A 22,763-nucleotide genomic window follows, 5' to 3' on the forward strand; every position below is an offset into this window, starting at 1 on the left:
TATACAGCACATGTTTAAAGTAGGGAATACCTTACAAGAGCAGACATAATATTACCGATAAAGTGTTGCAGATAACTCACAGACCGCCCCTGCAGCTCATGTAATCGAACTGTCAACTGTGAATTTGCAGAGGCAACTTTACCATATTTTAAGGCAAAATCTTATAATTCCTAAAAATTAAAAAGAATTTAAATTTATTTGAACAAGGTCCAGTTTTCCATATCAATATACTATAGCATACACCCACAAAAACTGTAATCACTCAATTTTTGTAAACATTAAAACTGAGAAGCTAATACTTACTCCAAACAGTGTCTATTCTATAAGAAGTGGAGTAATATGCATTTATAATAGTAGGGTAAAAGAGTTACATAGCTTATTTTGTTGTACCAAGTGGGAAATACAGTTTTCTTTCACAAATGAAGGCAACAAATAAAGTTGTCTTTTCAGAAATGAAGACAACTCAGCATTTCATGATCCCGAAATTCAGTTCTAGCTATTCAGACTATAGTATTGTCAAATTTTTCTTTAAGGAAAATTTAGTAATTCTTTCACTGTTTATTTTTTAGGCTTTCTTTTCTTTGAAAGAAAAACTGTAAAAAAAAAAAAAATCTTAACGTATAACACTGCAGGTATCACAAGAACCAGATCTGTTTAGCAGCTTGAGTGCCAAGTCAGATAACAACTATGCAGATTGTTTCAGTATCCTCCTGTTTTATTTCTCTATTAAATACAACCTAATCTAGATAAATGAAACAGTGATAATGGGTATACCAAAACACACACATTTGCAGTATGTAGAGAATTGTCACAGAAATGTTAAGATCAGTGTGTATGGTGAATCAATAGCAGTATCTGGGTGCGGAAACATCAGAAGGAAAAAGCAGCTGGAGAACATTTTCAGGAATGGTCTGTATTCATAGCACGTAGCATCAAGATCTTAGCACATATCTATCTACAGTTTAGCAGGACACCCAGATCAGGAGGCAAAGGGCAATGAGTAAGTCCCAGTGACTTTGGAAGTGGGACGGAATGGTGAAAATAATCATGGTCAGGTTACAAAAAGCCATATCCAAAACCAAGATGTGGGTTGGATCATAAACAGATGACTGAGGTTAGTTTAGATTTTAGGTATCAGCACCTTCCACCCCTAGGAAGTCTTTCGTTGTCGCTACAATTTTGCAATACTGTATTTTCTACAAACCCTGCGTATTTTATTGTTTAGCATATAAAAGCAAATAATCGATTCTGTATGTTCACAGCATTTCCTACAAAAACATATTGCATCAATTCACCTGTTTTGGTATATCTGGGCCAAGACTGAATTTAGTATTTTTTGATTATGCTCTCTGCTAACTCCCAGAACTATACAAACAGATCCTCAGCTGGTATTTATTAAAACCAGGACAGCTACGACACTCTACACCAGCTGTGGAACTGCTACGTTAGTTACCAGGCACAAGCAGAATTCAGCTGCTTGTGCATCTTGCCTCAGACCAGGTCAGCGGCCTCATGAAGAACAGACTGGTAAGGCTGGATATACTTTAAAGAGATGCTTTTAAGAAAAGATATATAATCAGCTGATCTGCAATTCTTAAATTATTCATAACTTTTCTGAATAGCTTTATGAGATTCATCTGGCCAATATCATTCACTTTGTACAGGTGGGAAATGACATCTAGAAGGATAAGTGGCCTGTTTGCGATCATACAGGGTTACCAAGCTTCAGCTATAGGCTGTCCCAATCCCCAATTTGAGTACAAGAGTTGGCTGTCTTCCAGTGGGGTTAATAAATGATTGCACACAATTGAAGTAACAATCAACGCTATTTAAGCTGTTTTTCCTGAGCATTTAAGCTTAATTTCAAGCAAATTTTATTCTGTAATGTTAAAATTCAGCTTATGTGTTGCAAGCTAGGTTGGATATTATTTAGTACCACTGGTGATGAGACTTGATTTTTCATACTTCTAAACTAAGAAGTAATGATTGTTCTACAGACAGTTGTTTCTGGATATCAAAAAGTGTATCTCCAGGAGAGATCTGCAGAGATACCAGGGCCTGAAAATTATCTTATGTTTAGGCCTGTGAGTGCTGTCAACTTCTTTTTCCTTGATGTATACAAAATTCATGAGTAAAGTGTGTGTATATATATATATATATATATATATATATATACCCGCAACATGTGGAAGAGGTGATTGGGTGTACATTCTATCCCAAACTGGAATTTTGATTGTAAAAGTCTGTTTTGTTATTGTTTAATCAACTGGTATCCTACTGCAATGGCTTGTACTACATAAGCTACACATCAGAGGAGACCACTGATTTCCAGGTTAATTCTTTAAAAAAAGGAGACATAAATTACTATGATTCTGGCTTTCCCTTTGTTTCATTGCAAGTAGTAAGAGTTCTGCCCCATGAGTGATAAGCACAGTATTGGCCTTTTAGGCCCGTGGGTATGGCCTAACAGTGGATTTGTCACACTACAGGGTAACACTACCAGCATACTTTAAGTGCAGCCCCACAACCAGAGGGAACCGGTTACTTGCTTTTAGGAAGCTGAAGTAGAAGAAGTGTCTTATTTATAGGGTATAACGTGTGTCCAGCGACTGATAATCGATCAGGAGAGCCATGGAGCACTTTCTGCCCGCACAGACATAAAGCAGGAAGGCGCCTGTCCCAGACCCGTCCCGGCCTCAAAGCGATGGGGGGCGGGGCCGGATTGCGCGGGGGAACGGAAAGCTCAGGCCCGGGTTTCCCCGCGTCCCGGTGCCATCCGGGGGAAGAGTTTAGGCGGCAGCAGCCTGTTAACGATAAGGAAGGTGGAGGTGCGGTAGCTGTTTCTGTAGGTTGCTCCCTTCTTTGCCCCGATCCTCCGTTACGGTCTTTCTCCTCGGCCCGCGGTCAGGACTGCTGGGTTGGTTACGGCCCCGGCATGGCGCTGCCGGCCGGCAATGCAGTGCGTCGGGGCAGAGCCATGCCAGTGCCGGCTAGTCGGCGGGCAGGTGTGTCGCTGTTGGCTGGAGAAGCCGCGGCGGACGGGATGCAGGCCGGGACGGTGCGGCCCCAGCGGGGAGCCCGCTTTCCGAGCGTGGCCGTGTGCCAGTTGGCGGTATACCTGCTGCAAGAGCCACCTCACCAGTTGCTTTTAAATTTCTAACTGGATTTAAGTGTATTCTGCTGGGGGGTGGTATTTGCCCCGGGGGTCTCAGGTCCCTTCGGCAGAACTTGGGTTTGTTCTTGTATCGGCCCTGCCGGGCCGTCATGTGTCTCTTGTACTGTTTGCTTCAGAAAATGCTTTCAAAAATACAGTGAAAGTGTGTAAGAATGAGAGCAGTTAGTTTTGAGGATCCATAAATGAGATGTTGATGTCTGTGTGACTTGCAGGTGAAGGGTACGTTTCTGGTGTGATTGGTTGCCCCATCGCGGGAAACTTTTCCCTAGGGGAAGACGGTGAGGTAATCTAGACTGCGATGTGCTTGCCTCAGCGCTTAGGTTCCTACCTCTATTGCAAGCTATCCATTTTGTGTATCAGCAGCTAGATTTTCACAGTCTGATTTGTAGTTAATGTTGCAAGAGGCACGTTACTTTTCTGCACACGGTCATTGTTACAATTAATTTTCTTTTAACAGGAAAGCTCTAAGTGTTAGCTTATCTCGAAGATCTGAGGGTATACTAATAATAATGTGGAAGGATTCTTCAGTGACAACTTTGGAAATATATTAAGTTTTCAATTATTGTCTTCTTTTGAATTATATTAATGAGCCATAGGAAAGCAAGGCAGAATAATCTTGTATAGGGTCAGCTCTGTGGGTGTGGGAATTTCAGAGGTGTTTGTACAACCAATTTTGGAGACCTCCAGTGTTGGTGGTAGAGCAATCTCCCCATACAACTTGTATGCTCACTAAGAAAAACTCTGAAACTGTAAGGGCAGTAATGTACTTGAATCCTTCCTGCTATAATTTAAAGCCATTTCTAGTCACATCTATAAATGGCATGGGGAACAACTTTCTTTAAAGCTGGCTCTTATGTTTGGTTTTGTTTGGGGCTTTTTTTTTTAACTCGGGTCTGTTCCTTAAACATTCCCAATTACTTTAAACTTTTCGTGTACGTTATGCATTTAAGCTCTGATGATTCTTGATCCTCTTCTCTGAATTAATTTTAATTACTTCATATGCTTGTCTCAATTTGAAGGACAGTATTCAAATCTGGGTAGAGTATTCCAGCTGAATTCTACGCAGTAGTGAATAGTATGGAAGATTTATGTGCCATCAAAACTTTACTTCAGTTTACGCATCCTGGTATGGATGGCATGCTGCTGGCATACTCAGCTTCTGTTCTAGCTTACACTTCAAGGGCTATTACGCACAACTATAACCCAGCATGTTGTTCCCTTCCAGCTGATTATTCTTGCCTAAATTGAAGACCTGGTATTTATTCTTATTAAAGTGCACTTCCTTTTTTTTTAAAAAAAAAAAAAACAACAACTCTCCAAATAGTAAAGACTAGATTAGAATCTAGAATTTTCTTTCATTGTGTTTCCATTTTGTTGCAGCTTGCTGCCACCTGTAATATTAGTAAACATAAATATTTACTTAAACATTAAATAACACTAGATTTAGGAGGGTTCTCTGTGGACCTTCAATGGCCTGTATTACTTCTTGATTCTGTTTTTCTGCATCACCTCACAGCCAAGATGAAAAATAGTGCCAATTTAAAATTGGATTTGGACCTACGTCACAAACTAAATCCTTATCACGTAGGGAAGTACATTTTCTGACTTTAATTAGGACAAGCTTGAGTGCTTCCAGGCCTGGCAGGAGACAATATTCCAAGATGGTCTTTTGCTCTTTGATGGTTAGCAGCGGCATGTTTATTCCTGAGATATGCAAGTCACAGAGCACCCTGAAATAGTGCAATAAGTGTGTCCTGAGTAAATAGGATTTGAAAATATATTTGGGCTACACTGTAATGTCCATTTTAGCTCCTTCTTCCTTCCCTTGCATTCACTCAGTTTACCTTATCTGAGCCTTCCATGTTTTACAGGGCACAAAGACTGCAGCAAGCTCTACTCTGCTTTTGACACCTTGTGCTACAGAGCATTTTTCTCATTCACCAGATAGAATCTTTAAAAAATTTATAAGCTAAATACAAAATCCCTTGTGTAATATGACACAGCTGTCTCTTTGGACTTTTTTTTTCTTTGCATGTCACTATGCTGTTTGAGCGTTTTCCTGATGTGTAAATTAGAACTGCATGACAGTATGTTAACTAAGATTCATCACTCTTTACAGTTCTTTCTCAAGAGGTTTTTCTTCCCTGATAATGGAGGGTGCCTTGAGCAGTACAGAAACTTTCAGCATAGCAGAGAAGCTTTTCTCAGCCTACCTGTCTCTAGTTTCACAGTAGCACAAACTGGAAAGCATTTGGTGTCACATGCTTACTCTCTCTAAACTTCCAGTTTTCATATGATGTGATAACTGGGAGGAGAAGGGGGTCTCCTAAAAGCATTGTGTTTTCTTACATCTTCAAAAGAAGACTGAAACTGAGTAGCTGTTAAAATTCAACAGGAAGAGAGAATAGTAAAGTTGACTTTCTGAACTGCTTCAGCATTGATAAATGCTATCCTGAACTACTTCAGTGAGATTAGGTGACAATTACATCTAAGGCATATGTCCAAATGTTATTTAATAAGGCCCACAATTACATAGGAACATGTTCCTCCTCGTAACACCTGTTAGAAGTGAAATGATTCTACCAGATGATCAGGTTTCTCTCTGTTAAGGGAAGTATTGGTACACCATATATTTTAAGTCTTTTGTGCATGTGTCTTGAATCTTGTTGTAAGTTGCAGTAGGCATTTATTCTTTGCAATGACTTGAAATGGAGTTTCCAAATAGTTCTGGATTTTTAAAACCTAGGGACATTATCTCTTTGTGAAGAGATGGGGCTCTTGGAGATACTGAGTAAATTATTTTTGTTTCTTTTATTCTGCTGGTGTGTAGAAAGAATATATTTTGTGAGTTGTAGTATCAAAATACCACAAATGGGGTTAGTAGAAATGTCCTGTGCATGTTAAAGCTATTACAAGTCCTAGCTATTATGTTGTTGCTTTAAAGGTCGCTCCCCCCATCTGTTTTGTCTTTTTTTTTTTTGTAAAGGGATATATGTAATTTGATAGAGATATTTTTATTCTGTTGTTCATACTGCTGAAATACTGGGTCTGGTTTACTACAGTTTAGGAAGGATGTGACCAATTTAAGTAAGTCTAGAAATGCTTAAAAAGACCAATCTGTTTGGTTTTGGGTTGTTTTTTTTGTTGTTTTTTTTTAGTTGACCTAAAACCAGTACTTTAGAAAAAAAAAGAGTTTTTCTAGTTTTGAAAAAACAAACTCCACATAAGAGAAAGGAGATTTTAAATACACAGTCGGTGGCAGAGAACACTTGTTATTTATTTTGCAGGTTCACAGGGGAAAAGACAATTACAATAACTTTGTAGTGAAGAAGGGCTCAGCTGAGTGCAAGGAGAATCTTCATGAGAGGGTGGCACATTGGAGCAGGAGCCCTGCAGAGATTAAGGAATCTCCTTCAGCAGAAGTTGAGACTGCTTTGGAAACTGTCTAGACATGAGTTGGCCTCACAGTAGAGGGCTTGGACTAAATGGTTGTTGTTCCTATAAATATTTTAATAACATTTCATGAACTATGGTACTTGCAAAGTCATTCTTTTGTCAGTCATTATGCCTTAGCTAAGAAACAGTAACTTCCCTAAGTGTGTTCTTTCTGTTGAAAATTCAATTAAAATTAAAACTACTTCATGATTTTGGTTTAGACTAAAACAATTACAGTGAATTATTGTAAAACCCTGTATTTTGGGGGGTTTGGAGTTTTTTTTTTGGTTGTTGTGGGTGTTGTTTTTGTTTTTGTTTGTTTGTTTTAAGAATGTGCTTTATTTGTAAATAACCTGAAATATCATAATGTAGCTGAACTGTATATTTGGAAGTATAGCTTGAGCTTGACTTAAACTTGTTTGTTGCTTCTGGAAAACAGTGTAGTTTTTCCATATCATGTTAATATAATGAGTGACTGCTCTGTTACAAGGAAATTTTAAGCATTTTAAGCAAGGCTAAATCAGGAGTATTCTAATCTGGATGCTTTTGGTCTCATTAAAAATGAGACAAATTTAGGCAATTATGTAGGAATGTAGGCTAAAATAATGCTCTTTTTCTTATTTTAGGGACCTGTGGGATTTAAGAATATTTCTCATAAGAAAATTTGCTGCTTCTACAGCCTTCCATCTTAGTGTGCAGTTGATGATTTCACTTGAAATACTGAAGAACAGTAGGCACAGTGCAATTGCTTTTCAAAAATGTTGAAAGTTCAGCAGTGTGTAACAGCTGATGGGATACCCAAGAAAAAGCCATATATTTGTGACATTTGCTATAAGCAGTTTGAAACTCCGTCAAAATTAGCTAGGCATTATCTGATACATACTGGTCAAAAGCCATTTGAATGTCATGTATGTCATAAAACGTTTAGGCAGCTAGTCCACCTGGAGAGGCATCAGTTAACCCATAATCTACCCTTTAAGTGCATTGTTTGTTACAGAAACTTCAGAAACTTAATCACTTTGTTAGAGCATCAGCAGCATCATAATGAAAATTACCAGAATACCAAGCAAGCAGAAAGCTTTGTAAATTCTGAGAAAGACATGGTCACTTGTGGCATATTTCAATGTTCTGTGTGCTGGAAATCTTTTACAACTGAAGAGAGTTGGATGCTGCATCAGTGTCTGAAGGCAAATTTTCTACATGGTGCTAGAAGGAGAAAGGAAAGTCATGCTTGTGAATCATGCAACAAGACATTTCCATCAAGATCTAAGCTAGAAAGACACTTCCTGATTCACACTGGCCAGAAACCCTTTAAGTGTTCTTCATGTGGCAGATCTTTCAGACAGTCAACACACTTGAAAATCCATCAGCTTACACACACAGAAGAAAGACCTTTTCAATGCAGCTTTTGTCAGAAAGGGTTTAAAATACAGAGTAAACTCTTGAAGCACAGACAGCTTCATGTCAGAAACAGGATTTTTCCCAATATTGTATACAAAGCAAAGACTCTTAAATATCCCAGAACATGTAACCTTTTGGAAGGGAAGATGGATAATTTTGAGAATGCTGACACCTGTGAGTCACAGAATGACCCACATGATGCTCAGTTAATCTATATCATACCCTTTCAGTGCCCTGCATGCAAGCAGTGTTTTGAAACAGAGCAGGTCCTAAATTTGCACAAATGTTATCTGAGAGATGGCAAAAGTTCAAATAATAGTATAACGGCATGCAGCCGCTCAGTCAGCATGAAAAGTAAGATCCTGAAGAAGCTGAAGTGTACTGGTGGAAAGGCAACAGATTTTTCTCTGACTGACGGAAAAAAATCAAAATCAGGTCACTTTAAAAGTCATGACCTGGTTGCAGCTAGAGATCAGGGCTCTGATCAGCATGCTTCCACTAAACCTTTCAAGAGTTGCCATCGCAAGCTTGACATACACAAGGCACCTAGTAATCGGTTGAAAAGAATGTTTTCTGTGCCGTTACCTTGGGAAGAGCATCTGCAACCTCACGACTTTGGAATTGATTTAAAAGGTATGCTTACTGGTGAAAGCATGTTAAGCATCGGTGATTCACTGGATAATAAAAAGAATGATTTTTATGGTTCCTCAGATGATGGTGTCTTTGATAATCCGGAAGTACTTAAGTGTGCTTTTTCAGCTTCTGCTAAAAATACACGTACACGTAACAAAGTGTGTAAATGTGACAGATGTGAAAAAATCTTCCCGTCTTCATCCAAACTTCAAAGACATTATCTTATACACACGGGACAGAAGCCCTTTGGCTGTAATGTTTGTGGGAAGACATTTAGACAGTCAGCTCACTTAAAAAGACATCAGCTCACCCATACTGAAAAGAAACCCCATAAAAGCCCTGTTTGCCAGGTAGAATTTGAAAACCTGAACAAACTTTTCAATCATCAGGGAGATCACATTAAATTTAAGTCTTCTCAGCCTGTGGGTTATTTGGATTATTCTCAAACACCTTCACAGGCATCTGGCTTTCAAGAATTTGAGCTGATTCAATCAAACCAAGCAGCTGAAATCAAAGTTGAAATTGAGTCAGGGGACTTTGTCCTTGACACCAGCAGTAGAAACGTACAGCCGTATTCGTGTAGTAATTCGTTGGAAATGGAGCAAAGCAGTTATGGCTATTGGCACGATTTTTCTGAAGGTACTGAAAAAAGCAAAGTTGCTAACAAACTGTATCAATGCAGTATCTGTTTTAAAACTTTTAAATCACCTTCTAAGCTTGAAAGACATTACGTAATGCATGCTGGACAGAAGCCCTTTGAATGTTTTGTTTGTGGTAAAAATTTCAGGCAGGCCCCACATTTGAAAAGGCATCACCTTATTCATGCTAAAGAGAGTTTAAAGCTGAGTTCTACTGAGCAGCAGCCAGAGAACATACTGTTTTTATCAAAACTGAATAATGTCCTATGAAACTGTATGTTGAAATTTTGGGTTACATAATTATTAAAAGGCATATGTTAGACTGAACAACTGACCGAAAGGGATTATCCTTTTCTGTTATGGAGATGATCTGTTGAAGAATTAATGTACTGTCTTCAGAACTGTCTACCTGATACAATATGTGAAAAATGTGAGGAGATGTTTAAAACAAACAAAAAGCAAAGTGGCTTTTTTATTGCATTTCTTTTCCTAAGTTAATTTATAAATACACATTCTTACCATATTAATAATGTTGCAGTAATCTGCAGTCCTCCAGAAGTCACGTATTTTAAAAGTTAAACCTTTATATAATATTTTATGACATTATGTTGTCCCATGATAACTGTCAGAAAAATAAAGCTAAAAAGGTAATGTCCAGAATGGAGAAAAAATGGTCCTTTTACTTTTTTTTTGGCTCCCTGTATGTTGCAAGCAAAGGATACTTGCTGTGTATATTTCATACTAAAAAAAATAAAAAAATCCCATAGTTATGTTTAGATAAAAGAAGCAAAGAAGAATTGAGTAGAAAAGGGGGAAGAAGTTTAATGAGAAAAAATGTAGATGTGGCATTATAGAACAGTTAATAGAAAAAAATTTAACTGCTTTGTAATGTGCTTGGAGATCTATGCATAAGGAATTAGATCTTTCCCCTTCTTAAAATGTAAGTAGGCAATGCTAAAATAGCAGGGTTTATAATCAGTTAATCCATTCTACCATTTCATTATCTCCAGTTCTTTGTATATTCCTTGCCTTTTCTAGCTTTTTTTTTTTTTTTTCAAATTCATACAATAGTGAACTATTTTTTCAGAAAAAAAAAGAGGACAAGAAATTATCATTAACATTACAAACAGGCTTACCATCTGTTCCAGTCTCCTAGCATACATATTGCACCAGTAAAAGAAATGTTCTCTAAGATGTGATAATAACTCAGATGAGCAGTTTTGTCAGGAAGTCATATTCTTGTTACATTAAATATAAGAGACTGAAAATTACTTTTAGTTCAATTAGGTAATTCTGATTTTGTATTAATAGAATCTGTAGTTATACTTTCTGGTAAGTAGAGAGCTGCTGTGCTTGTGGGACTGGCAAAAAGTGAAAGTGCAGTGGAGATTTATTCATTATGAAGAAGAATTAAGTCTTTTTTTTTTTTTTCTTTCACTGAAAAACTACCTTTTAGGATATTTTACATTGTTATGCAACTTGAAACCTTAAGTTTTTAATCCTGTTTCTAAATTAACATCTGTAAGATCCATGGCATTCTTTTCATTATTTAAATAGATCCGTATTTATTTAAGTAAAATGTTTTTTTTTGGTTCTGTTTTAATTTTTGAAGTGTTTTATCCAGGTTTTGCTGTGGCATGAGCTTTGTAGTATTTGGTATAAAGGAAATGGAGGTTTTATTTTCGTACCTGTTACTCTTTCCTATTTTCAGAGAGAATAAAATCAGGAAGGGTACTCAGAAGCAGTCTGTAGTTAACTATGACTTTTGTATGACAGACAATTTCAGTACATTAATAATGACTACACTTATATATTGAGATTTTTTTTCTCCATATGTGAATTGTTTCATATTGAAAGAATACTGTCTAAAATGTTTTGAAAGTGTATGGTAGAGCTTTTAAAATACTTGTAATAAACTATTTTGTTTATACTGGACTTTAATTGTATACTGTATGTGCAGGTCAGTTTTGAAACTATGTAATATTCAATTTCCAAAGAAGTTTAAGGCTACATATTAAAATAACTAACTTTGCATGTTAGAGAAATAGGCTTCAAGATCTCTTTTGTTATCAAACAGAAATATGTTTAAAGATAGTAAGATCTTTCTTAAGGAGTCACACTCATTTAAAAAAATTTCTATGTTTGAGAGTGATGTTCAGAGAACACTAGGTGTGTTTTGAAAATACTCAATTTGAGTAAAATGAGAGAAAAGAAATATATAAAAAGCTCCTTTTCAGGGATGAATAGACATGTATGTGAGGTGCTACTGTCTGATTAATTTGGAAACTAATGTAATATTTGGGTTCCATGGGATTTCAGAAGGGCAGTAAGGGCCACTTTGTTTATCTGGCTCTCTGTCCCTTTATGAGAAGTTCTGTGTCAGTATAAATTCATTATTTTGAGGGGATTATAGCATAAACTAGCTAGGAAAAGGTAAAGCAGAAGGAGAAAAAAAACCTAAGGTTGAAATCCTGTCTCTTTTGAAGTTAACAGTAAAATTCTCCAAGTACCTTTGAGAATTTGAGCTAGAATGGTTTTCCCAGTGTTAACAGTAACACTTTGTGTTGTTCATAATCAAGGCAAATTCAGGCCATCAATTTTTTAATTATATTTTGGTGGCAGAGCTGTTGCCTGTGGTTTTGTTAGAATGAGATGATGTCATATAGCAATAATCTCATAGTACTGAAGTAGTGGATTATTTTTTTTAAAAGACTATATGCAGAACCAATGCATATTCCTGCAAATATTCCTGTAAACAGGAAAACAGTGGGTCCTCATGTGTTAGTATTGAGCTCTCCCCGAGGAGAACCTCTCAAATCATGCAGATACAGCTTTGAGGTAGTTTTGTGTGAACAAACAAAAGGTCAAATATTTTAAAACAAACAGAAAAAGGTAAAACTACTTTTAAGACAAAGTACACAACAGTAAATTCACTGGAACTGCAGTACCAACTGATCACATAATTTTCTATCTAGGAAATGTGGCTATGGATAACTCTAAATATTTATGATTTGATTGCTGTGCTATCCTTGCAGTGTCTGCAGAAAACGAAAAATTGCAAAATATATATGTAAGTATTCCTATGTATGTCTAGGGGAAAATTCAGAAAGGAAGACAAGCCATCATAAACCACAGAAAAACTGTTTAATCACTTTTGTACCTACTTCTCACAGAGTGTTTGGTTTTTCACTTGTCTGATCTGCTCTCACTCTTATACCAAGAGCCAAGAAGAAAACTTAGTGAGGCAAATGGGAGACAAACACAAAAGAAATGGAATTGAAGTTAATGAGACCTGAGGCTTCAAATTTAGGTGCTGGACTTAATGCTTAGTTTTCCTGGCTACCTTCTAGTATAAATGTAAAACTCTGAAAGTCATAATCTCACAACAGTAGCTCTCTTGAGTAACACTTATCTAAGTACAGTTGGATGACTTAAATCAATAAAGGCTATGGGTTCAGTCTTTCTAATGGCCCCTTGTAATAATGTTGAAAATGTCTAGATGTCCTAAATAACTAAAGGGGTCACGGTTCATATTCCTAGCACAAGGTTTTGTGGATTTTTAAAATGCAAGTTTTACCTTAATAGCCTAGTTTTATGGTCTGATGGCTATAGATGAGATGTGTCTGAGAGGCAGTTATCATAAGGAAAATTGAAGTTACAGAAGTGACTTTTCTATGGTCTCACATACCTTATTTTCTCCAGGTTGAGCAAATTAATTGTACTTTTTCATATAATGACTAGTTCTCTCAAGTAGTTTTTAAATAGCATCTTTCTTAGCGTGTGTTAAAAAAGTGAATCTTCAATGTCTGTGCAAGTGAAGAAGTCGGCCTTATGCCAACAAAATAACTCACAAGTAGAATTGATCCTTTCCTTGTTCAAAAATTGCTGTTCTAACATGAAAGTGTCATTTTGTACGTCCTGAGTTACTCCAAGTCTTTAAATGCTGTTTTACTCCTGTACTCTGCCATTCCAGTTCCTGTCTGCCTCTAGGATATGCTAATGTGTGGCTTGATTCTGCTGTACACCCGACACAGTTTGGGTGTGCCACTGAAATTTTTCCTCTTCACTGGAATCCTTCCAGTGTCCCTGGTCCAAATCTGTATGGACCCGTGAAACCCCATATGTGACTTGCAGAGGCTCATGGAGCTGGTTATTGCACATGTGCTGCCATGGCATGCAAAATGGTGCCTGAGGATGCGAGTGCATGAAGATGGGAGCAGCTGACTAGCTATGATGAACACTGTGGCTGGTCATTCGCCATTGAAAAGTGGTCTGGGTATGTAGGATAGCAATAGCATATGGAAATGGTGGCTATCTAGCTTTGCTTATGGCTGCTTCTCCAGATATGGCACTGGAGTGTACTTTGCTCACATAGTGAAGGAAATACAGAGAATTACGTGGCCACTACTGTATGGCCACTACTGTATAATAAATTACCCATGGTGTTTCCCATTTGTAGTGCTAATGCTTTGCACTCAATTTATGTTGGAGTCAAAGAAAGCGCTATCTTCCTGGTATGCAAATTTGTATTATTTTATTGCTGCATTTTTTTTATAAAAGTGTAAGTTTTAATGCTTAGTATGTGCTTGCAAAAGTAGCCTGCTTAGTTACAGGAACTCAGATGATTTCTGCAATTTTGACTTTTATTTTGATTATAAGAGGATCCTGAGCAAAGAGATTCCTGTTAGTGACAATAGTCATACTAAACTGAGTAGAAATCTACTAAGCCATCTAGACTCCTCAAGTGTTATCAGTCAATTTGAGGATAATTTTTAAGATCAGAATGTTACGATTTTTCCATAACGTTGGGATCAATCTTGGATTAGTATCTTGGCAACCTTGTTTCCCGTAGTGCACTTTATCTTGTATTTTATACTCTTGGTCTGTTTAGTAGCAGTTACTTGGGTACTGAGAATGGCTTTGTAAGAATTCCCTCAGCATTGAACAGTGTGTGTGATGTTGTGCAATTAGCAGAGGAAAAATGTGAATTTGCCAGTAAGCTAAAATGATTTGTCATGTAATAGTTTATATCACAATAGAAGCTGTTTTTTGGTTGGTTTTGGGTTGGTTTTTTTTTTTTAGTAAAATATTAAAAGTTAATAAATTATTTTTCAGTATTACACCAGTGTGAGTTTTGGTCTTCTCAATAGCTATTCTGTTTTACTGTCACACAGAATCACAGAATCCCAAGAGTTGGAAGGGACCTCAAAAGATCATCTAGTCCAACCCCCCTGCAAGAGCAGGGTAACCTAGAGTACATCACACAGGAACTTGTCCAGGCAGGCCTTGAATATCCCCAATGTAGGAGACTCCTGTCATTTTATCCTCTCTTAAAATCCTGGCGTGCTAGTGGAAATGACTACCAAAAGCCTAGAAAATATGGAGAAAGGCACGGGTGAAAGCTTTGGGAGACTAGAGCTAGCTCTCAGCATCTTAGAATTGTTCTCTCCTGATTAAGTTTTATGCTGCGTATTAGATACATATCAATTTTGCCTGCAATCTGTGTTTTGTTTTTTTTTGTACATTGTGAGAAAGGATGTGATTGAGAATTTGCTTTCACAATGATGCTGCAAATAGATTCAACTTCCCACAGCATTTCCCTAGCATTAGCAGAAAGGCCGTTACTTGCCTTAGAATCTCATTTCAGTGATGAAGACCTATTCCTCCATCAAACAGATTTCTCTTACATTAATTTTTTTGTTCCATAGAAATTTTGCCACATAACAGCCTCTTGCAGGATTTTTAGCAAATATTTCTAGAGCTTTACTGGCCATTAGTCTCTTGTCTTCATGCCATTGTTCTCCTCCAGTTGGTATGAACCTAACTAGATGTCTCTTAAGATAATTAGAATAGCCCAGAGTCTGCTCTAACTTGAGCTGTTACCCAAATGTAAGCCCAGCTACAGGAAGCTAAGAATGACATAAACTCTCTTACTTCCCCACCTCCTTCACTAGAGGCAGTGCTTGCTATTCTGGGATGTAAAAGCAGCTGGGTTGCTCAATTAGCCATATTTTCTTCTAGTCATGAGCTGAGAATTTCCATTGAAGTTACTGTGAGTTTTGCACAAAAATCAAGGGCAGTACATTGGCCAGAACGTGTGCTAAATAAATATTTATACACAAATCAGAATGCTACTGATGGCTTCTTTACACTGTAAAATTCTAAATATTTTAAGAAGCATCTGTTACTAAACTGAGGCATCATATTTGCTGAGTGGAAGTACACATACTGAGTACCCATATTTAATGAGATGAATACAGTGATAAAGTTTTGCACTGGAAGAATGCATATAAAGAAAATAGTAAAAGCAATGTGATGTGACTGAATTAAAGCTATAATGAACAGGCTGAATGTTTATGTGAAAGCTAACAAAGCTTTCCCACCAGAGTTTACATAGGTCCAAGATAATACCCATACTGACTCTGCATCTCAGTGCAGAGTTTACTTATGTCTGAGAAGCTGAAAGATAAAAGACTTGAAGGATAAATATATGTGTGTGTGTGAAAGAGAAACAGTAAAAGGTGAAATTCTGTATTAGAAATATGTAGCTGCTGAATCTAGTTTGTGGTCATGTCTCACTGAAGACCCTGAAACAATAATAAACCTTAAGATCAATTAATATTAGAAATACTTATAGATTGTTTGGAGTTTTCATTGCTAGAAATTAATAATTTCTGTGACTCTAGGTAGAACCTAATCTAAAAGGTAGACAGGACAGAACATAGAAACAACACTACCTGATTATCAGTAGGTGCTTCCTGACCTACTGTGTTCCAGAGTGTCATTGAGATAAAGCCATGTCCAGCTTAGTGGTGATCTTGGCTTGTACAGTTTACAAAGAAGAGTTTTTCCTAGCTACAAGAACATAGAAGGGCAAGCATTCAAACCAAAAAGAGCTAATTAAGCAAGAAAGCAGCATTGAATATAAATTGACCAGGACTGTATGTAGCCTAGAAATGAATAACACTCTTGAAAACTGCATCTACTGAAATGTGTGACTTATTAAATAATACATGTCTTCATGAATGAATTAACAGATTTTTGAAGAGAGGGAATATTTGATTTTCTTGATGTGTTAAGTCAATGAGTATAGAAAGATGGGGAACTTCATTGAAGGCTGTGGGGACAATGGGATGCAAGACTTTATTTTTCCCCCAACTACAAAGCAGTTTGGGGTGGAAAGTGACAGATGTGCCTCCACTCCGGGGGAAACTGAGCATAGCATTCAAGAGACCAGTCTTAATAGACAGTTGGAAGCTGAGGTGTTGCAAGCTGGGGTGAGAGTTGCTCATAGGGATGTAAGTACAACTCTGGGTGTCATTATGCCCAGTCTTACCACAACTCCTCTTTAAAGTTTCAGCTGCTCTTGAGGCTTGAAAGCGATGTATTTTGCCAAAGCACTAATTTATACTTCAGCTATTCATTTGTAGTCCTACTGTCCCAGCACTCTGTAACTAAATACTCCATACAGAGAAGTATTTAATGCATTATTTATAGAGAGGAGATCTTTACCACTTTATTTGACATTGCCACTGAGGGATGTAATCATATTGCCTAACATTAGGCATCTAATACTAGTTTCCGGTATCAGAAGCTACTTCAGAGAATTAGTTCTGATTTGCCCTCTGGAATGACCTCTGCTGTTCTGAACTCGGATACCAAGCCACCATAGCCTCTCCTAATTGTCTCATGGTCCATCTTAAACATAAGTCAAACTTTGGGCTCCCATTTGAAAGCCAATTTCAGAAGATTTCCTATTTTCAGCCTCTTGTAATGAATGAACTTTTATTTCTTTGTCCTTTTTTATCACTGATTTGCAGCTTAAATAGTTCAGTAAGATGGAGCAACATGCTAATAAAGCTCAGCCACCCAGCTCAGAGCTTAGGTAACTTTTACTTGTATTTTCTACACCTGTCCATGAATGCAGGCTATGGAGAAAGGTCAGACATCAAAAGGAGTAGTTGTATTTGAATAATTTCAGTAAGCCCAAGTCAGCCACAGACTCTAGGTTGATTAAGTTCAATCGAAGCCTCTCAATGATCTGATTTTTACCAAAATTTAAATGTCAGGTGGGGTACATTGGTTTAAGTATATTTTCAGTGCTTTACATTCACGTATTTTTCATCAAATACAGATCTCACTGAAGGTTTCAATCATTAAAGAAAATGATGCTCAGTCCTTGTTATTTATTTAAGCTGTTACTGGTGCTTTTGTTAACTTTTTGATTTTACTAGTTTTCATACACAAAACATAAATCTTCTGGACCTTTTAAAGCAACGGCACACAGCAGGCGTATTTATTTGAATGCAGCTGCTGTCTGATCCTGTTCAAGGTACTGTCATTATGTTTCCCATTCCCATTGTACATTCTAATTCAACTTCAAAAAGAATATTTAGCTTAACCTCCGCTTGAAGAGATGAAATGGAGATCACCTTGATATCAAAACAAAGGAGGTCATACTCAAACCAGCTTCAGTGGCACCTGCCTGGAGCCTGAAGTAGGTTGAGTGGCAGGTGCTGGATGACTGCAGAAACAAAGCCCAGAACTTCTCTAGGGAGGCTCTTCATTTCCTCCTTAATTAATCGGTTTACTAAATAGAGTTAATCGCAAACTAATCTAAATCGTTACCAAGACCCTGACTTGTGTGAACGTGCTATTTCCCCTCCCCACTGTGCCTGTCCCCTATGGGTTTCCTGGATTTCAGGGCTGTGAATCGCACAACTAACACAGCCACACTCCACTCTCGGTGGTGGATGTTTGATGTTTTTGGACAGAAACCTTTGCCCTAAATGACAAATACAATAGAAGGAGTCATCCTAAGTGGATTCACAGAGCGTTTTGGAGGCTGGGTGAGAAGCAACCTGCTGCGCTGCGTCCTTTTTTCAGACTTCAGAGACTCCTTAGCTGCTCATCGGGGCGTCTCCTGCAAAGGCCGGGTGCGCTGCTGGGAGCTCGCTGGGCCTGGCAGGAAGCGCGCTACTGCGGCCAGCCCCGGGACAGGCTGGAGAGGCCCGGCACCACCCCTCTGCTCCGCACCCGCCGGCGGCAGTGGCAAGGAGGGCGCAGCAGGTGGCGCCAGAGCCGCCCCTCCTCGCGGCCGCTCTATCGCGCCGGTCCCCGGAAGTGCTCCTCTTTCTGCTGCTCCTCGTCCGGAGGTCGGTACGGCTCGGCCATCGCTGCGGCGGTGCGTGTGGCAGAGCCCAGGCTGAAAGCGGCGGGGCGCATCCCGGCGGCACCATGGCGGCGGCAGCGTCGTCGTCCTCCTCCTCCTCTTCGGCCCAGCCGAAAAAGATCGTGGCTCCCACCGTGTCGCAGATCAACGCGGAGTACGTGACCCAGGTAGGATTCGTGGGGATCTGTGGGCCGCGGCTCCAGCTGCTGGAGCCGGGTGCTGGCAAGGCGGCTCCGGTAGTGGCGGTGCCCGGGGTTCAGTAGTGCTTGCGGCATGTCGGTGGTAGGGGAAAAGCCTTTTGGCGTAACGAAAGAGAGGTTTAGCGCCTGCGTTACGTAGGAAGAGGTGTGTGCCCCCAGCGTTTGTTGACTAGAGAAATTTACCAGAGCAGTACTGTCCAGTATATCAGATTTGTTGTTACACGGGAAAGGTTACTGATAGTTCTTTGTAGCTGAATAGTTTAAGTGGTTTCCTGCAAGTGTTCAATTTTATTTTATTGTTTTTATGCTGGAAATGCTGGTTTCCTTCCTCTTCAACCAAAAAAAGGTTGAGTAAAGTGGGTTAGGAAGCTCTTGCCATCATAGTTCAGGAGTTTTGAAGTGGTGGCTACAGCGCATACCCTTAAGGTATTAGACCTTATCTATTTTAGTTATCTATAGCCTGTAGTTCTTTGTGAAGTTCTGCAGTGGGAGAGTAATCGTGTGCAGTCTGGGGGTTGCTGTCCCTCAAAGATCATGGCACATTTTTGAGAGATTTGCTAGAAGTAACTTAGGCTTTTCTAAACCCCTATTATATAGCAGCCTGTACAGCTGGAGTTTTTACAGAGAATCACACCTCTGTTGGAAAAGGTTTAGGTATAAAACCTTCAATGGTTGAAAGCCTTGCTGTTGGAAAACATAATTTTGTTACCTGTAGTTACCATAAGCTGAAATTAAGTGAGGTATAACTGAAATAAAGTTTGGGACGGAATCTTTTATAGAGCTGTTATATCAATACAACTGAAAATGTATATATTTAACTTTTTTTTTCTTCTCCCCATACAGTTAGCAAATAAATACTGGGCTCCACATGTGAAGAAAAAATTGCCTTTTGATTCAAAGGTAAATACTTCTACTGAAATTGTGTTGGGGTGTAAAAGAATGAGGATCAACCATTTTCTGATGTGCCAGCCTCCTGTGGTGCTTATTTTATATAAGAGTATAGCAGACTGCTTGGAAGGTCAGCAGCTGATTAACACTCTGTAATTTGTTAATGTATTTGTAGTTTATAAACGTAGGCAGTGTTATGAAGGTGTGTGGTGTGCTATAACAGTGCAGTTCTCCTGCCTGCTATTTGTTCAGTTCATTTTGGTAAAGAACTTTAGGAGAGTGAAAGATTTTTGGGCATCTGCTTTACAGTCAAAAGGTGCTTAAGGAGGAGCTACTCTTAGAAATCAAAGAAGGAGAAAAGATGCAGGTATTATTGAACTGTATGCTTCTTTCTAAAAGCTTCTTGAGAGAGTTTTGATCAGACAACTTTACTACTGTTCTGGTGGATATGTGTGTTTTGAATGTCAAAAATTTGTCATGATGCGTTTGTTTTTCTGTAGATGGGGTTCTTGAATATCTGGTTTCATTCCCTTGTGAATATTTGGCTAAATTTCCCTTTCCAGTCTCGGTTTACTCTCTCTCTTTGTAGTATCTGTGGTAGTATTTATCTGTTATTGTTAGAACTAGGATGTACATAAGCAGTTGAACTGCATCTCTATGTCGTATGATGCGAGAGTGAGCCTGTTGCAACAGATAATGCAGATTCTTTCAGTCCTATTGGAAAAACTACGTAATAGTGTCTGGATGTAGTTAAATGTCAGTTAAAAGAAAGAGTGACAACAGATGACAGAGTTGCTGCAGGCTTTACTCTCAACGACTGTTCTTTAAATTCAACGCTAAGCCAGAGATTAACAATAAAAGAATTTGCATATCTGTTTGACTTTTCTATAAAAATCTCGGCGAGATGTTGATTATTCCTTCAGAATAACTTGAATGAAGGTCCAGTCAGTTCTCTGTCATGTGCTTATCCTCAAGTTGGTTCACCTTCTTTGTGGGAATGTATCTGTGAAGCTTCTGGACTCTTCAGAGCCAAGACATAATTGTTACAACACTTTTGATCAAATAGCAGTGAGCAAAGAGTAAATAATTCAGAGAAACTTTCAGTGCATAAGGTGTCTTAATACATTTTAATCACTTGAGGTATATAAAATTCTTAACCAGTTTTTTAAAATATTCTTTCCCATAGGTTATTGAAGATGTGTATACAAAAGAAATTGTCAGGTCCAAGTAAGTACGCTAATCACTTTCACTTGCAGACAAGCATTCCAACATTATCTGTATTGAAGTGGTTTCTAATGTCTTGTAGAATTTCAAAATGCATTAACATGTTTAAAGCAGATGAAAATTACTCCAGTGCATGCGAGTCATTTAATTGTTATGGTATTTCAAAGTCTGAATGAGGCAAAAAGAAAGTTCTTGAGCTCATAAATGTGATGGTTGGACATAATATTGTTTGGTTCCTTGCTCTGGTAGTCTGCTTAGGTTTATATTGGCTTTGTTGTGTTGGTTATAGAACGCTGACCCCTTCTTTTGTCACTAAGGTGTGTAAATTAAAAAAAAAAACACTTGAGGAGTGTGCTGCCTCTAGCTCTTTGCTTTTTCACTGGTTATTGTTACCTGGTTTGTAAAGAGGAAATCTTATTTCAGTGAAATGTGATGTTAGATGGTGGAGACAATTCAAGATTAACTGCATTCTGTAGCTTTGTGTGCAGAAAAGAGTTGTAACTGTAGGTGTTTGGAGTTTTTCTGGAGAAGTTTGGGCTCTGGAGAGAATTCTCTTTATGATTCCTTTATGAAAGTAGTCTAAGAATTGCCATATAGGATCAGAATAAGCTTCAGTTTCCAGTCAGAAGATATGCCATTATGAACTGATGAAATACATAGTTGTGGTTTTTCAGAAGACACTCGGCTTCTAGCAGTTTGTGTCTTCAAGGCTATTAGAAGTGGTGTCTTCATATTTAAAAGATCTAGATGGTTTTTTGTTTTATCATGTTTTGGGGTGGTTTTTTTAATTTTTTTTTTTGTTGTTAATGTGTCTTTGATTGCTTAATGAAGCTGCATTAACTTTAGCTTCCAAGGTGTTGCAACAGTTACTTCTGCATTCAAGTGCTCTTGCATGGAAATGGAGGAAGGGAAAAAGGGGGAGGGGGAAGCAGAAATAATTCCTAGATGTTTCAACAGCTTTTGTTATATAATAAGGGAAAACACAGCTGTTTCCCATGCAGCTGTGATGTGTATGGGAGGCTTTCTTACGTGTTTTAATTGATTACTTTTTCCTTTTTAGGTTTGCTATTAGAAAGATAATGCTTCTTGAATTCAGGTAAGCTAATTGGAATGAAATTCCGAGTTATTTTTCCATAGGAACCTGTAAAGATAAGAAGCAAATGCAGAGCAGTAAGTCAGTTTTAATTAGTATTCTCATTTATTCCTACTTACTAAAGCCTTGAATTGTGTGCCTAGAAAAATGAAGTGAGGAGAGCTTAATTTAAGGAGGGGTTAATTTCATAAGCATAAGTAACATATCAGAGTATCTTGAATTTCTAGTGTAAGTGAAGCGCCAGAGATGAGGGTATGAATGCAATAGGTAAAAAAGCCTGGGTCTGTAATTTGGAATGTGTTATCAAGCCTGAAATCAGAACTCGATGAAGTCAGAGGAAGTTTTTAGGTTAAGTCTCTTAGGCAAGGGTAAAAGTGAAATGTGCTGCAGCAGCATTGCTAACATGTTTTTCCATTTGAAAATAAATGGAAATCTGTTTAGAAGATTCTTACATCTACTTCAGACTTTCCTGGAAGAACTTATAAAGCATGTATAAAATGATGTAAAATAAATATTGGCAATATTTACATATTTTAAACCACAATATTTAATGTTTTGTTGGCTCTGTTTTATTTCACAAATCTTAGGAACAGATAGAATGAGGTGGGTTTTGGTTGAGATAAATTATTTGTTTCAAAAGCCTGAAATATATAAGTAGTGCCACTAACTAGAAAAGTAGGACAAACTTACGTATGTTTTTTATTTCTCTTTTAGAAAAGGTGGAAAGGAAAATAGAAGCTATGTTTGGGTTTTGACACTAACAGATGGCTTGCTGGTAGTATGAATTCTGGAATTTGTATACCAGCAATACCATGGAGTTAGAGGTTTTTGTTCTTTTTATGAACATTCTTAGTGTTACCAGCCTGTAATTTAACTTTAGTACTTTCTGGACTGTAGCCTGATC

General features: G+C 38.0%; 2 protein-coding genes across 5 annotated transcripts in view; both read left to right on the top strand.

Annotated features, from left to right (window-relative positions):
- The first annotated feature begins 2,690 nt into the window (after nt 1-2,690).
- On the top strand, nt 2,691-11,215 carry ZNF770 (zinc finger protein 770). 4 transcript variants are annotated; one of them, XM_057420202.1, is made up of 3 exons: nt 2,698-2,828; nt 6,463-6,707; nt 7,237-11,215. In XM_057420202.1, the coding sequence occupies exon 3, from the start codon at nt 7,369-7,371 to the stop codon at nt 9,550-9,552; it is 2,184 nt and encodes a 727-aa protein (XP_057276185.1). In that variant the 5' UTR covers nt 2,698-2,828; nt 6,463-6,707; nt 7,237-7,368; the 3' UTR covers nt 9,553-11,215. The 4 variants fall into 4 exon arrangements, with proteins under 4 accessions (XP_057276189.1, XP_057276185.1, XP_057276186.1 ...); XM_057420203.1 differs by having other exon boundaries at nt 6,463-6,663; XM_057420205.1 differs by lacking the exon at nt 2,698-2,828 and adding an exon at nt 3,036-3,112.
- A 7,283-nt stretch (nt 11,216-18,498) lies between these two features.
- AQR (aquarius intron-binding spliceosomal factor) overlaps nt 18,499-22,763 on the top strand; it is a 49,341-nt gene continuing 45,076 nt past the window's right edge. Inside the window, exons 1-4 of the mRNA XM_057420019.1 lie at nt 18,499-18,621; nt 19,498-19,554; nt 20,729-20,769; nt 21,827-21,862. Of these exons, the coding sequence (XP_057276002.1) occupies nt 18,520-18,621; nt 19,498-19,554; nt 20,729-20,769; nt 21,827-21,862 (236 nt within the window). The 5' untranslated portion in view covers nt 18,499-18,519. The remainder of the gene's footprint in view (nt 18,622-19,497; nt 19,555-20,728; nt 20,770-21,826; nt 21,863-22,763) is intronic.

Source organism: Pezoporus wallicus, unplaced genomic scaffold (assembly GCF_028554395.1).
Source record: "Pezoporus wallicus isolate ANWC-B61680 ecotype Strahan unplaced genomic scaffold, APGP_CSIRO_Pwel_v1 contig_5418, whole genome shotgun sequence".
Classification (NCBI taxonomy): Eukaryota; Metazoa; Chordata; class Aves; order Psittaciformes; family Psittacidae; genus Pezoporus; species Pezoporus wallicus.

What these genes read in the sequence shown, in the direction of transcription:
- ZNF770 (XM_057420206.1), top strand. Translation starts at nt 7,369, where the DNA reads ATGTTGAAAGTTCAGCAGTGTGTAACAGCTGATGGGATACCCAAGAAA.